The sequence below is a fragment of the Mesitornis unicolor genome, unplaced genomic scaffold (assembly GCF_000695765.1).
Source record: "Mesitornis unicolor isolate BGI_N332 unplaced genomic scaffold, ASM69576v1 scaffold762, whole genome shotgun sequence".
NCBI classification, from domain to species: domain Eukaryota; kingdom Metazoa; phylum Chordata; class Aves; order Mesitornithiformes; family Mesitornithidae; genus Mesitornis; species Mesitornis unicolor.
The window spans coordinates 20,875-37,786 of NW_010171019.1; the positions used below are offsets into that span (position 1 = coordinate 20,875).

General features: G+C 36.8%; 1 protein-coding gene across 1 annotated transcript in view; it reads left to right on the forward strand.

Annotated features, from left to right (window-relative positions):
• LOC104537084 (CUB and sushi domain-containing protein 3-like) overlaps window positions 1-16,912 on the forward strand; it is a gene marked incomplete at its 5' end in the record, with an annotated part of 38,003 nt that overhangs the window by 19,854 nt on the left and 1,237 nt on the right. Inside the window, 3 exons of the mRNA XM_010179869.1 lie at window positions 5,511-5,622; window positions 6,972-7,151; window positions 13,170-13,235. Of these exons, the coding sequence (XP_010178171.1) occupies window positions 5,511-5,622; window positions 6,972-7,151; window positions 13,170-13,235 (358 nt within the window). The remainder of the gene's footprint in view (window positions 1-5,510; window positions 5,623-6,971; window positions 7,152-13,169; window positions 13,236-16,912) is intronic.

Sequence of the window (16,912 nt, forward strand, 5' to 3'; positions counted from 1 at the left end):
AGACAAAATATCTTTAGAACTTGGTGAATACTGACTTCATCTGTAATCTGGAAAATAAATTGCTCTTTGGAAAGAAACTGTGGTTTTGAAACATTTTTCATATGTATTTCTAGTAACATAAAAAATTGCTTATAGCACTTTCACCATAAGCTGTTGTAACACAAGATAGTACTGAACTGAAGAAACAGTTTAGAACCGCTTAGACTGATCAGTCATATATGTAAGATTTATTACTTCTCATACTTTTCCAACATATATTTTTGCAGACATTCAGCTATTTTCCTCTACATTAAATCCTGAAGGGAGCCGAAGGGCAGTCTGAATTTAGAAAGGAAAATAGCCACAATACAGTAGTGGTAGCCCTGTGTTAGCTCTTGGGCTCTTTTTTAAGAAATGCGGTATGAAACTTGATCTGCAGATGTGTAGAAACATTGCAAATAATCTCCTTCAGTGAATATAATGCTTATAAAAACTTTAGTGTTGATTGAATTATATTATGAAGTTCCAAAAGAAGTTTTGTGCTATCACAGTATAGCTCTCTTCATTAGCACAGTTGGCAACATCACTGCATCCTTATCAGACATGGCATAATTTTCCTGGTTCCTCCTGCTTCTCAGGATCCTGAAGTCTGTGGCATCAGCCTGATGTCAGTGGGGGATGTTAGTGTCTACCTCTGGAGTGCTTCACTGGCAGGAATGTGATTTTTGACTTTTTTTCCTTTTTTTTTTTCTTTTATGTCTGTCATTCTTGATGTACCTGGGGTTATTTATAATGATTCTAACATACTTTTGCACCACTCACACTGCAACTCCACATTATGTTTCAATCTAACCTATAAGGTACATTTCATCTATACTTGCTTTTTTTTACCTCTGAAACCTGATTCTGTCCACGTCTGCATTTCTTTAAGTGACCATGAATGTATTGTTCACAGCCATGGGCTCTCCAGTGCTGAGCTTCTGTCACATCTCTTATCATAGCAGCACCTGTGGTCTTCTTCACAGTATCCCATGTCTCCATTTCTCAAGGCCTTTGCTATCATTCCAGTGCCAGGCTTGTATTTCTCTGTACTGCATCACATTAGTGGTAAACAGCTCATTCTGCACATAATAGCTTCTTGTTTCTACTATGGGTATAAAGCTGTGGTTGTACCAAAGATAAAGGAAGGCATAAAAATTAGTCATAGCCACTTAGTCACAAGAAATTTTGAGCTTAGCCAAGTTTAAAAAAAAAAAAAAAGGCTTTGGGCAGCTTAAGACACTTTTAGACATAGGAAGCCTGGCAAGCCTCTGCCCAGAAGTCTTGCAAGCTCAACTAGTAATGACAATACTGTATTACTGGGCTATGAAACTACAGATTATAGAAAGACTTAGAGGTGTGTTTTCATTCATTTAAATATAATGATAAAGATTAGTGAGGAGAAGTAACAGACATTCACTTAGCCTTTTAATCCTTTGTCATGAATTGCTGGGGATTGTTTAAGTATCTTCATGTTCTGTGGTAAACTGAAGGTGAAGAAAAAATTGAATGTAGAGTTACTAATGAAAATTAGAAATATTTTCTGTTCTTATAAGGAATGTAAGAAGTAACAAGGATACTATTTTATTATTTTAATAATTATTATGCATTAGTATAGTAATATTTCAGTGAAAAAAAGTTTGGAGTACTATTCTATTCATTATAAATGCATTTGGATTTATATTTATTCATATTCTGCTAAGATTGCTGTTTCTCCTGTTAGGGAGCAGCAAATACATGGTCTTTGGTTCTTAACAAAAAGAAAGGTTAGTGATGTTGCTTTTTGGAATATCTAAACATTACTGACACTATTTAAAAACCAGCTATGGAACAGAGCAAGTATACAAGGGAATATCTTTTTTCAGGATTGGATGCAGACACTGTTGCACATAAAACAGCATTTCTCTAAAACCGGAGACTACAATGAATAAAGCTATTTCAGCTATTTCCCCAAGTCTCCCCACCAGTGCTTCTATTCAAGCTGTGTAACAGAAAATTCGAACAGATCAGAACATCTCGGGATTGGGAGCCTTTTTTTAGACCATCGAAGGCTGTATTGTAGCGCCACCTGGTGCCCCCGGCATAACAATAGTGCAAAATAGACTTCCTGAAAAGTAATTTTTGCTTTACTTCCTATTGATTAATTGTTAATAATTGCATATTACTTGTAAGTCTTTTTTATATGTATAGGAGCAGGGAGCCTCATTTATTTATTTTTTGATTAACCTAATATTGAATAGCATTAAAATATTTCTAAAAACATGGAATCATAGAAACATAAAATCATAGAATGTATTGGGTTGGAAGGGACCTTTGAAGATCATCTGGTCCAACCCCCTGCAGCAAGCAGGGACATTGTTACTAGATCAGATTGCTCAGAGCCCCATCAAGCCTGACCTTGAATATCTCCAGGGATGGGGCCTCCACTACAGCTGTGGGCAACCTGGTCTAGTGATCTACCACCCTCGTGTTGAGTAACTTTTTCCTAATATCCAACCTAAATCTACCCTTTTGTAGTTTAAAACCATTAGCCCTCGTCCTACTGCTACATGCTCTACATGCTGCATCTTCATCTCTTGGGCAACTGTTGCAGTTTTAGTGCTATTTCTTGGGCTTACATATGTAAAGGTTATGTTTCCCCAGAAAGGATGATACAGGTGACATCAATTTTTGGTAGGGTTTTTTGTTGTTGTTGTTTGTTTCATTTTTTTGAATGTTTGAAGTAAAAAAAAAAATCAAATAAGGGAAATGGTTTCATTAGTAGTTACTGGTTTTGATAGAAGAGTTTGTATTGGTATTGCAACGACTGTATGTATTTTTAGTACTAAAGAACTGGTTTGATGTTTAGGCAACCAAGCTACAATGAGGCCATAAAGTGGGCAGAGCTGCAATGAAGATGGGCAGCTAACAGAAAATTTTTTTATGCATTTCTTGGTTCTGTTCTTCAGATGAACAGTTTTCCTTCAATATAGCTGTCCAGTAGAAGATTCAGTTCATAAAAAACTAATCCAAAGTCATGAATAGGCAGCTGAAGAAGAGAGAAGAGTTACAGAAAATTGGCAAAACACACCTCCTCCTTTTTTTTATTGTTACCTATTGAGTTCTATAGAACTAAAGAATTTATGGACATGATTCTCCAACCCTTTCAACACACAGTAGAATTAGACTATACTGAATTTGAATGAATATACTGAATTCTTTTTTTTTTTTAATGTATTGGCTTTTTAGTCTCTCAAAAGAGTTTCTATACAATGACAAATTTATTTTAGGTAATATCCTGCTAAAAAGTAGCTGAAAAATTCAGGATTGTAGTTATCTGATTAATTCAGTATCGCCCATATTTAAGTGATGTTGAGCTAATGTATGAAAGATAATTGCATCCTGAGAACTGTTGAACTCTGAAAAGAAGATTTTTACCGTTTTTTTAAAATGAGAATGTAACATATAAAATGTTAATTGAAAATAAGTAAGGTAGTGTGACTAAGCAGTTAAAGCCATACAGTATCTAATTCTGGAGTTGCTATTGACTACCAGAGTTTGAATCTCTAACTTAGTTATGGTTTAGAGTTAGATAACCGAGTATAAGTAGCCAACTAAATTTACTGCTTTACCTCATTGATTTCCATGATGTCCAGCTACTCCATATCACAAAAGAATTATATTTTTTCTTAAGTACTTTATATTCACGAAGACCATAAAGTCAACTTTGAAAGATTAATGTGGAAAGAAAAAGAAGTTCCTATTCATATGTATAATAAGCAACTACATTTAACAATCAAGCTGGGGCTTGGTTTTGGGCTTGGATTTGTTTGTTTTTTGTTTTTTTTCTATACAAGTAAGGATGAAAAGATCCTGGTTTTAAAGACAGTATCAAAATATTGTCTTCTTTGTTAGTTAAAGATTAAATAGGGCAGGTGTTCTTTCTACAGTTGTGAATGGAGATTGCTTCAATAGAGGCAGGTTACTGAAATGAACAAATCTTTTGTAAGACTAGAATTTCTTTTAAAAAAAAGTAATATATTGATGGTGGTTGTTTCAGCTAAGCTCTTTACCACATAAAAGAGTAGCTCTAGTTCTATTTGATGCAACTACTAAAACTTACAGTGTTTTCCCACTTTTAGTGTTATTTGTGCTTAATTGTGAAAGTGACTTAGTGTATTTTCTTCAGAATCTTTTAAAAGTAATTACATAGTCCAGTGAGCACAGTAAAGATGAAAAAAAAGGGAGATGAATTTTAAATCACATACTGTGTTGATGAGATACTATATGTAGTTCATTGGTTATTCTTAAGTTTCATTCTGATTAGAAGCCTGAGCTGAAATGGAATAGTTGTATAAAGTTTGAAATTACTACTTGTAGCAGTGAAACGCTATTTCCCAGGAATAAACTATCATGAAAAACTCCACCTTTAATGCTATTTCCCAGGAATAAACTATCATGAAAAACTCTACCTTTTACCTTCAGACATCAATTGAATCAAGCATTAAACATTAATACAAAATAATGAAAAAAAAACCAACCAACAAACCCAGAACCTGGAACCATAAATGTCCTGTCACATATAGTTCAAAGTTTTCAACTTCTTCTTTAAACATGAATTGATAGATACATTAATTCAAATCACTACAGAACAGTAGATGTGATCTATGCACTTTAATATTTGAGTTAACCACTCACAGCATGTAATAGGCTACTCTCTGAATGATATACTTGTAATCTAATTTCCCTGCTTTTTATGGAAACTAAGAATTATTTGCATTTTCATCAATGTCACCATGACTGGACATGCTGAACAAGTTGTTCCATATTATGTTCATGCTGAAACTGTTATTGACCAAAGAATTCTATTTTCCTTTTTATACAACACATATCCATAGTAAGAATAATAATTAAAAACTAGTCACAGATAAATTGCATTTGTAAATTGTAATATAGTTTCTATTATCTGTGTGGTATAAAGAATTATTCTTTTTTATCTCTTGTCATCAAAAAGCAAAATTAAAATATTATGGAAACATCATAGTTTCTGAAGCATGAGATGGTGTTGTTGACCAGCCCGTGCATGTTCTAATGAAAGATTTCTCATTCTAATTTGTGACTTCTTCTGGCATTCCACAAAGGGGGAGTCTAGTTCAGCAAAGGTCCAGCAGTATCTATTAACCCCTCCAGCTCTGCCGCTTGCCTGGCTTGCTGCAAGATTGCCTAGCTGGCTCGTCTTTGGTCCAGAGCTAAGAAGCCACAATAAGCTTGGTTTCTGAACTCAATTCTCTTCCATGGAGGATTTTAATTTAAAGGGGAGAGTAATTTTAATGAGAATGAAGCAAATTTTTATTTTATATAAAAATACACTGTGAAATTTATTTGCTTTTTACAGAAAGAGCATCACAATTTATCGACTTTATTGAATGAAGGAATTTACTAACAAGTTTGGAAAAAGCACCCAACTGATACTTCCTCATAACAATATTACTGTGTTTTCTACTTTTCAACAGGTGGGAAATGTTGTTCAATTTCAATGCAAAAAAGGACACCTTCTCCATGGTTCAACAACACGAACTTGCCTTCCTGATCTTACATGGAGTGGAATCCAGCCAGAATGTATACGTAAGTAAATGTTAGATTTTTGATATTTCTTTTTTTTTAATATAGGCTATTTAGTTACATTCCTACAAAGTTAACTCTCTCTCTCTCTATATATATATATATAAACTTATATTAAATACAAATTTGCATTACTAGCTTACAATAGGTAGAAACAAAATTTGTGTGTGTGAATTTGTTCTACAATAGCCTGTAGAATTCAAAAAAACCCAAAAGAAAATAATGATAAAAACAGGCAGCTCTTCGCCAGAGAGATGCTGAAAATAGTAAGTTTCTATGTAAGAGGGTGCAACCCTTCCAATGAGGTTAATGAAATAATTTGGAAGAGATAATGAAAACAGAACATGCAGGAAAGCCCTGCACAACCCTAACTTTTACTGGAGCAGATAGCTACCATCAGTTCTAGTAAAGAGTTTGATCTGTTTCCCAACTAAGTAGACAGAATATTTTAAGAAGGGGGAAAATAATGTTTGGTAGTTGGAAATATTTTTAATCTGAAATGGAGAGAATCTTCCTACTCGGGTGCACGAAGTAGCTTTTAATTTCTTAGATCTTTTACACATAGCTAAATAGTGCTAACATACTGAAGGTACAACATCATTGTTAATCTTTCAAGTTTTTTATCTAGCCAGCTGTAATTTTCATGGAAATAATTTTACCTTATAAAGTCTGACCTTATATAATAATTTTCAATGTATGGAGAGCATATCCTCTGAAGAAAACAGCATCAGTGTTTCACTTGATGGTAGTGTTCCCCCTAAGCAAACAGCAAATCAGTAGCTTTGTGTTGAAAGGTAAGCTCTGCTCTTGGAGCTATGCTGTTTTTGAGATAAGACTCCCAGATTCTGGTGGTTGTTAAAGATATAAGACGCTTTGCATGAGATTAGGAATGGTAATTATTTTTTCTGCTGATATTTAAAACTTGCCTCACCTAAAATTTCTCCTTGACCTTTCGTAGTGTTTTCCAAATAACCCATTTATTTACTGTTATTCAATGCTGCACAGCTATCGTAAATTATGTAAGTCACAAGCCCTGACTGCTTTTAATAATGGTAAGCTGTGTGTTATTTGTGTTAAAATATGCAGACAATTAATTTTGGTGGTCCAGTTGCATTTAAGTTTGTTCTTGGTCACTTGGAATTGAAAGATCTATTTTCAAGAATGTATTTACAGACTGAGGACAGTAATTTATAGATTATATAGTAATTTTTAGTATGAATTAAAATATATTAATATGTTATTTTTACTGATGCTTTTTTCTTCATTAGTTACCTGTCAGAATAGGTATAGATAATTTATTCAGAAATATTTTCAGCATTTTGACTGAAGGTTCTTTTATCTTTTATTTGTAGCACACAGCTGTAAACAACCAGAAACACCAACTCATGCTAATGTTGCAGGAATGGATCTTCCCTCACTTGGTTATACATTGATTTACACTTGTCAGCCAGGCTTCTTCCTGGCAGGAGGATCAGAGCATAGAGCCTGTAGGTCTGATGGCACATGGACTGGGAAAGTTCCAGTTTGTGAAGGTAAGCTCTTCTATTTCCCACTGCATCTCTCATCTATCGTATTTCAGTGATTTTCTTTACTTGCAGTCTAAGGAGATCAAGCAGGCAAGGAGAACTTGGAGGGAGAACATATGAAGAGATAACTCTTACCCTTTGGCAGTTGTGTTTAATGGGAAATATGTTTTCATGTACCTGTCTTTCATTTGTATGCTCAGAGGTGTCAATTCCAGATGTAATTCTGGAAGTCAGATTCTTGGGTAACACCAGCTTTTATACTCCTGACTGAATCAGGTGTGGACTGCATTCTCGTAAGCTCAGTGAAGAAAGAATGTCAGTGTTTTTGCACATATCTACTAAACTTAGATCATGACAATTTTCTTTACAGAGACTGTCAGCTGCAAGACAGCTATGACAGCTGTATTATTGGAGAAGGATGTCTACAGTCCAAGTAGATATCTGAATCATTGCATGGAAATAATCCATAGGGTTTAATATTATTTTTTATTTGCACGTAAGCAACAATAAGCTACTTGCAAACAAAATCTATCTACTTTTGTCCTTGTTGTTCCAACATCTTATTTTGTTTCTGATTTTTACTACATACTTTGTCATGGCAGGGCATGAAAAACCTTATGGCAAAATCATGGTGAGAATGGTGTTTCTCATGTGAGAAAAGAAATAGCCTGAAGTATAGCAGCTCTTTGGAATTCTATTCCCTGAATAATGAAAGCACCTTTCAGATTATAGATTCCTAATATTTGAGATGTGGTTATCCCCAGGGTTTTTACAGTGGCATTCAAAGGCTATATAGCCAAACACCGCTACTTGGAAGGGAATTAGGAAATTAATATTTTGTATTACTAAAAAACAGGTGTCCTGGCACTACATGTCAGGCAGGTGCTGGGGGAAAACAGAGCAGAGCTTTGGGGAAGTGCTTGAAAGTAAGCTGCCAGAAAGCTTATGACTTGTTCAGTACTCAGAAAGTGTGTCTCCATTTAAGGCTCAGAGAGCAGGATTCTCTCTCTATTGTCCCCTACCCTCCCAGGGAGAAGGATTTAAAAAAAGAGGGAATAGAGAAAAAAGATTCTTCGCACAAGGTTGGAAGTTAAGACTATAATAAGTTTAATGAAAAACAACAGAGGAAAGGAAAAGGGAATTAATAAGGGACAAAGGATATTTAACTATATACAAAACCTGATCCTGAGGGTTCCCGAGTGGAAGCATCTGAGCAGTGTCTCGTGGCCGCTGCGACTGCTGTGACTTGTCACCAGGGACTGCAGTGGTGCCAGGAAGCGGATGGTGGTGGATGCTGCCAAGCATGTGGAGCTAGGCCCGACCGTCCTGAGATGCAACAGGGAAGCAGCTCAGGAAAGCCAGGAAAAGCCCGCACAAACCGCAGGCCTCCTTGGTTTTTTATAGACTGTGGCCGGAAAGGGGAGTGAACAGTACTGATCTTGGACCCCCCAGGGTCCTACAGACACCACCAGTCCTTCCCTTTCAGGCTGGTAACCCTTAAACCATAACAAAGTGTTATGGCAGGCCAACTGTGATTCATGGGTTGTATTTTGATTCAAGAATTTTCTACTGATGATATTGAAATAAATAGTATTAGCTGTCCTATCTGAGAGTAAGGAACCTTTATGAGGTATTTTTTTTAATTATTAAGTAGTAACTATGGGTGTATCTACCTTGTCATAAAGCTTAGTTCCCCGATGCCTTGAGAAAATGCTATAGAATTGCAAAATTTTGGGGATCAGAGGTATTGCTACTTGCTTTTTAGCAGTCAAGAAAGCTAAGAATAAGCAACATATTGTAAAGTATTAACTCTAATTAGCTAAAGTAAAATATCTGTTAAATAGTTTCAAATGTACCTATTATAGAGGAGTGAAACATCTTTCTCCTGTGTAAAGGAGAAGAGCACTAGGTCAGGTTGTTCATCTGTGATTGTGAACTTCACAAAAATAACATGGATGGAAAATAACTTGGTTGAAAAGGAATAAAACATTTGGAGTGAAGAGCTCTAAAAGAATCTATATGAGAATTAAACCAGAATATGGTCCTTTAAATGGAAAACTACAATCCTGAGAGTGCTACTCAGCAAGTATCTGGACATAGAAACTGCATATTCCTTAAAAAATTGTTCTTGTTTTGCATTTCTAATTGAAATTTGTATTAAATTTTAATTAGTATTTAAAATTTCAGTTCTGAACTTGACTAGAAATGTTTCTACCTTTACAAGGCTGATTGACTCAATAGCTTTTTATACTAAAGCCCTTTGGAAAATATGATCCGGATATTTCTAACCTGAGGTTAATGTTGCCTAAAAGGATATGATATTGAAGCACACCCTCCAGGCCAACCATGTTCAGTGAAGTTCAATAAATTTCTTTAAAAACAGAGTGGTAATAGAGATTAATCAATCAGTAGTAATAGGCCATGAGAACTTTAGGTTGAATTCCAATGCCTGCACTTGTTTCTTGCCAGTTTTAATCTATATACCAAGCACAAACTATCAGTAATAAGCTAAAACTTGTTCTCAAGAAAAATATTCTCAATGCTTCTTGATAAAGTTTATTTTTTATGCAGAAAAATACTCCACTCTGAGAGAAAGAAGTTGCTTTTCTTGTCTATTTTTTAGAGTATAGATCAAAGATAAAAGGCCTGGGTTCAAAGCCAAGACCATAGAATCAAAGAATCATAGAATGTTTTGAGTTGGAAGAGACCTTAAATATCATCCAGTCTAACCCTCTTGCCCTGGGCAGGGACACCTGTTTGACCAGTTTGATCAAATACACATCCAGCCTGGCCTTCAACACCTCCAGGGAGGGGGCCTCCACAGTCTCTCTAGGCAACCTATTCCATTGTCTCACTACTCTCAGAATAAAGAATTTATTTCTAATATCTAATCTAAATCTATCCTTTTTCCGTTTGAAATCAATACCTCTTGTCTTAATGCTACATGCCCTTGTAAAAAGTCCCTCTCCAGATTTCTTGTAGACCCCCTTTCAGTTACACTGGAAGGCTGTTATAAGGTATGCCCAGGGCTTTTTCTTCTCCAGGCTGAACAGCCCCAACTCTCTCAGCCTGTCTTCATAGGAGAGGTGCTCCAATCCTCTGATCATCTTTGTGGCCCTTCTCTGGGCCTGCTTCAACATGGCTACATCCCTGTTATGTTGAGGGCCCCGGAGTTGGACACAGTAGTCCAGGTGGAGTCTCACGAAAGCAGAGTAAAAGGGGAGAATCACCAGGTCTTCACCAGGGAGAATAATTTGCTCTTCCCTTATTCACCCATGCTACAACCCTGTCATAGAAGGCCACCAAATATTTCAGGCATGATTTGCCTCCAGAGAAGCCATGCTGGCTGTGAACAATCATGTCCTTGTTTTCCATGTGCTTTAGCATAGTTTCCAGGAGGATCTACTCCATGATATTTCCAGCCACAGAGGTAAGAATGACCAGCTTTTAGTTCACTGGGTCTTCTTTTTTTTTTTTTTCCTCCTTTTTAAGTTATGTGTCCCTTTTTCCAGTCAGCTGGGACTTGACTAGACTGCCACAACTTCTTAAATATGATGGATAGTAGCTTAGCAACTTCATCTGCCAGTTCCCTCAGGACCTGTGGATGGATCTAATCAGGTGTCATGGACTTGTGAACCTTCAAGTTCCTTTGATGGTCTTGAACCTGATGTTCCCCTATAGTGGGTGGTACTTCATTCTCCCAGTCCTTGCCTTTGCCTTCTGTGACTTGGGTGGTGTAGCTTGAGCACTTACAGGTGAAGACCTGAGGCAAACAAGTCATTGAGTAACATGGCGTTCTCTGTATCTTGAGTAACCAGGTCTCTCATTTTCTTCCATATAGGACCTACATTTTTCTTAGTCTTCTTTTTATCACCAATGTACCTATAGAAGCTTCTCTTTCTGCCCTTGACACCCATGGCCAGATTTAATTTTTTCAGGGCCATAGCATTCCTAACCTGATCCCTGGCTGCTCAGACAACTCGGTATTCCTTCCAGGCTACCTGTCCTTGCCTCTACCCTCTTCAGCTCCTTGTTCATCCATGAAGACCTCCTGGCATTTTTACATGACTTTCTCTTTGTTCGAATGCCTTACTCCTGAGCTTGGAGGAGGTGACCCTTGAATATTAGCTGTCTTTCCTGGGTCCCTCTTCCCTCCAGGAATTTATCCCATGGTACTCTATCAAACAGGTCTGTGAAAAGGCTGAAGTCAGCTCTCCTGAAGTCCAGGGTAGTGAGCTTGCTGTGCACCCTCCTCACTGCCTGAAAGATCTTGAACTTAACCATTTTATGGTCACTGCAGCCATGGTTGCCCTTGAGCTTCACATGACTTCCCGGTTCCTCCTTATTGGTGAGAACAAGGTCCAGCATAGTACCTCTCCTCATTGGTTCCTTTATCACTTGTAGAACAAAGTTGTCATTAACGCATTCCAGGAACCTCATCAATTTTTTATGCCCTGCTATGTGTCCCTCCAACAGATACTGGAGTGGTTGAAATCCCCCATGAGGACCAGGGCTTGTGAACGTGAAGCTGCTCCTGTCTATAGAGGGCCTCATCTACTCAGTCTTCCTGGTCAGATGGCCTGTAGCAGGCCCTTACTATAATGTCCTCTGTCCCTGCCCTCCCTTTAATCCTGACCCATAACTTCTTGGTCAGCTCCTTATCCATCCCCAGGCAGAGCTCCATGCACTCCAGCTGGTCATTGACATTGAGAGTGACACCTCCTCACCTCCCCTGCCTACTTTTACTAAAAGAGCCTGTATCCTTCCATTCCAACACTCTAGTCATAGCAGCCATCCCAACACATCTTTGTGATACCAATAAGATCATATGCCCTGCTGGCATATTCACATCTCTTAACTCCTCTTATTTATTCTCCATGCTACCTAGATTTGAATAGAGGGCTCCTGATGAAGCCGACTTACTGGCTGGAGTGGCTGGAATTCCTTTGTGCTGCTCTTCAGGTGCTCTCCTGCTGACCTGTGATCCTTTTCCAGGCTCTGGGCATCTGTTACTGGCACTGGCTTCAAACTGGTAGAATTGGGATGAATTGAGGTATCCCTTCCCCAGCAACTAGGGTATAAAGCCATCTTCACTAGCTTGGCAAGCCAATGACCAAGGATCCAAAAGACAAAATATTGAGATAACCATTGGAGCAAGGAACAGAGCCTAGTACTGCATGATAGTATTCTACATGAGGAGAAAGAATTATGGGTCTTCTTTATAGCCCAGTGAATACAAATTGTTTTCTGCAAAGTAATATCGCTTCAGCTGCAGGAAATGACAGCGTCCCATTGCATTTATTCATCGTCTTCAGTGGTGGGAGAGTTACTGCTTTAAGCAGAGAGAAAATGAAATTCACTGACTTCCAGTGCTCACATCACCTGAGCAGCTGGAGATACTATGGACAGCCTCATTTGTTTCTTTCTATTGCTATTCTTTAAAGAAACAGTGGCCTTCTCCACCATTATTAAGAGATTAAGCATGCATCTTTGAGATTTCAGTCTTGAACACAAGATGTCTCACTCAGTGCTGTTGAAGATAATTAAGTCCTGGAGAGGAACATGATTTAAAACACCCATGTATCTCTTCTCTGGTTGATGTTACATTGCTTGCAGTCAAAGGACTATTGACAGTGCTATTTTGTGTGAATCCAGATTTAAATGACATAACTTTCCTTAGGTGACATAGTAGAAGACATCTCATAGACTAGATGAATGGTCTAGGACTGTGAATGCTGAAATGTGGATTCTGAAGTTGAAGGCTACACTTTGGGTATTGCAAATGAATTGGTAGCATCCAAGTGACTGACTTGGGAGAAAATGCACCAATGGAAGAAATCAGTGGTCATGTGCTTCTGTGATACTAAGGCTTGATACAGACTGAAGTCTCATTTGTATTTTAATTTGAAATATCATCTTATATCCTTTGTAACAAATAAATTCCATTATGGAAATTATTTTTCCTAGTTTCTGAGTAACATTTTTGCTACTGATTTGTCTTTTGTTATTGATTCTTTCTAACAGCTGGTTCAAAAATACTAGTGAAGGATCCCAGACCAGCTTTGGGAACACCAAGTCCCAAATTAAGTGGTAAGTACTTTGATGCATATGTAGTTTTAAACGATTTCTGTAGAAATTATAACAAAAATTGGTTTAATGAGACTGCACTGAATGAGTTTGAATGAATAAAGGTATTAGATTAGGCATTACATTAACAGAACAAAACCAAAATTAGTTAAATTGCGAGTGTCAGGAGGAAGGAGCCAGCCTCTTCTCAGTGATTTCCAATGACAGGACAAGGGGAAATGGGAGCAAGATGGAACATAGGTGGTTCAATCTGAACATGAGGAAAAACTTTTTTACTGTAAGGGTTACAGAGCACTGGACCAGGCTGCCCAGAGAGGTTGTGGAGTCTCCTTCTCTGGAGGCATTCAAAACCCGCCTGGACGTGTTCCTGTGTGACCTAGTCTAGGTGATCCTGCTCTGGCGGGGGGAAGGTGGACTGAATGATCTTTCAAGGTCCCTTCCAACTCGTAATATTCTGTGATTCTGTGATTCTGTGAAATTATCCCCCAATATTTAAGTTTGTCTAGACTATATGGTATTATTTATATTCATATACATTTTCTAACTGTTATGTGATTAGAGTTTTATTGATTTCACTGAAATCACTATGTTCTGTGTAAGATCCTGTGCAATTTACCCATTCAGAAACTATATTGTTCACCCAGAAATAATTTAAAGACAAGTTGTTTCACAGTTTTTCCCACAGTCTTTTACATATTTCTAATTTAAACTGCTTTACCTAAATACTTCAGAATTAGCCTTCAACTTCAAAAAAAGCTCATTTTAGCCTAGAGAAGGTGGTCTCTCTTTAATTCTGGCTAAAGTTGGCTCAAGTTTTAACTGAGTTGCTGAAGAAGACTATCTTTGGATGTCCTGACTAGCTACAAGAGAAACCTTTCTCTGTCTACTGAAGACTATTTCTGAAGGCAGAAGACTCCCTGACAAAAATTAGCCTTTGACTACTATGTTATTAAATATCAATCAATAATTAACAAAGATTTAAAAGTCATTCCTTAGCTTAAGGAGTTTTGGGGGGCTTTTTTTTCCCCCCAGAGGTTTTACATTACTTCAAAACTGTGTTTGTCAAAGTACTGTGTGGAAGTCATGTTATCAGTTTTTTGATTGAGAAGCTTTTTGTACTGTCACAAATAATTGCAAATAAATTACATAAAGATCAGTTTTCCTGAAAGCAGAGAAGTAGGGAAATAAATTTCAGACAGATCACAAATCAATAGAATCAGACTCTTTGCACCATGCAATTCCCTTGCGTGCAGTTTGCGGGCCCAGTATCTAGGTGTTTTGTTTTAATGTGTATACTTGTATATGTACATGTGTATATATACATTTAAATACACAAATAAAAAACTAGGAAAACTCTTTTACCCTCCATGGGGAGACAGTCTGTCTCTGTGATACATAAAATAAATGATTAAGGAAGACTGTTGGTATTCTACTGTGCCCCAGATATTTTGGGAAATTGCAAAGAAGAAAGGGACAAGTATTCTTATATCTGACATGAGATACCAATGCACACAAACCAAGAGCTTTAAGTTCAGTGTGAATGACTCCAAATAATGTGAAAGGGCTGATTTTAAATAGTGATTATTTGCTATAATGTTAAATTTGATACATTTCCTTTGGAAAAGGCAATAAACCTATTGTAAGTCACATTCAATTTAATTTTTCAAATGAAATATTATGTTAAGATTCTAAAGATCAGCATGTATCTCTTTTCACTGGATGGGTATAAATTTTTTAACCATAGTATTGCTGGATTAGTATTACATAAATTAATCATTTTACAGCTGGGTAATGTTAAGTATTAAATCTAGAGGTATTGTCGTGGTTTAGGGCTGGGCTGGCCAGATGCTCTCTGTTAACCCCTCTCCCCTCCCTAGAAGGGGAAGAGAAAGAGAATAAGGGAGGGAGACTTTATAGGTTGGGAAAAAAACCTAACAGATTTAATGAAACAATAATATTAATACTACAGGATAATAATGTAAATAAGAAAATAATGAAATATATACAGATATGTACAAATGTATATATAAAACAAATATAAAATACTCTCCCCACCCCTAATGACATATACGTCACGAGAGGCTCTGCAGAGCAGGGCACTGGAAAAGTCTCAGTCCGAACGCAGCAGCAGGTGGGAGCAGGATGCAGGAATTTGGTTCGGGAACACACAGATCAGGATCGAGACAGATGAACTAGCAGGGTTCAGCTCAGACTTTGACCGTCGTAGGGGAAGAACAAGAGCAAGAGTGAAGGGAAGCGGCTGAGACCCTCGTGGTCCCTCAGCTTTATACTAAGTATGATGTATATGGGATGGAATACCTAGTTGGTCAGTTTTGGATGATCTGTCCTCTCCACCCCTCCCCACAGGTGCAGATACGGCACCCATGGTGAGGCAGTGGTCTTGTCATGTTTACATAACATACAAGCACTATCACTTGTAGAAGTGAACACTGTCTGGAAAAACATGCCATTAGTTTCAGCAAATACACCCACTTAGAAGAGACTTAGCTGTAAAGTAAAATCACTGAATAGGAAATTAGTTCTATTCAGCTCAAACAGAGACAGGTATAAATATGGCATATTTATTCTCCTTGAAGTCTATCTCTTCTTCATTTTAAATTAGTGATTTTTTTTTCTCCTGATGAAACTCATAATATTTTTAAGCATTTGAAGACAAGACAAAACTTCGTATATACAATTTTCATTAGAAAATGTGACTAGGTAATAAATATGATGCTTATAATCTTTTAATGTCATGTAAATGTTTACAAAAATTTTGACATTTAAATCAATATTAATTTCTGCAAAATTTAATCCTAGCTGTGTGTCCCTGACAGTTGATGCTGGCATAGAAAAGATTCTACAGTGAGAGGAATCTGGTCTTTTGGTTACAGCTGTTAAATTAGATTTTGGGAAGTTGGTTTAATTTTAGGACATGTCCACATTTGAGGAAAGGAGCAAATGAAGGTAAAGTTGTGGTTGTGTTCTGCAGTACAAATAAGTTTCTTTCATAAATGTTCATGCTGGGTTTTTATGCTTCATATATAAAGATTATGCCTAAAAGACTTAAAAATAGATAGGGTAAAGTAGAGAAAATGCTAATACTTATCATATATTTGGTTGGATGTTTTACTTCATAAATACTAAATATTGCAAAATGTACTGAAACATGCTTCATGTCTATACAGTTCCTGATGATGTCTTTGCCCAAAATTATATATGGAAAGGATCTTACAATTACAAAAGCAAGAAACAACCCATGACTTTAACAGTCACCAGTTTCAATGCAACTTCCGGAAGAGTAAATGCAACACTTACAAACAGCAATATGGAATTGCTGCTATCAGGTATGGGATAAGAAAAACTCATTTCCGTTTATTTTTTTCTGTCTTATATACATTGGTTCTCTGTAACTTTATGCATAATACTTAAACTTTTAACAGCTTCTGGAAGTTTTCTTAGCTTATTGAAGAAATCGTCATTCTAGTTCAGTTCCTTTTCAAAGGTGGAGATTTTTCCAACTTTTCCTTCTCTCCTCTTTTTTATTTCCCAGGTTTTTATTATATTTGGTGTTAATAGTAATTGAGGAGTGAAAGATTCATTCTACTTCTCATGCTTTTTCCTTTAAATATTATAAATAAACATAAATAACTGTTCCTGAGATTTTCTTAATCACACAA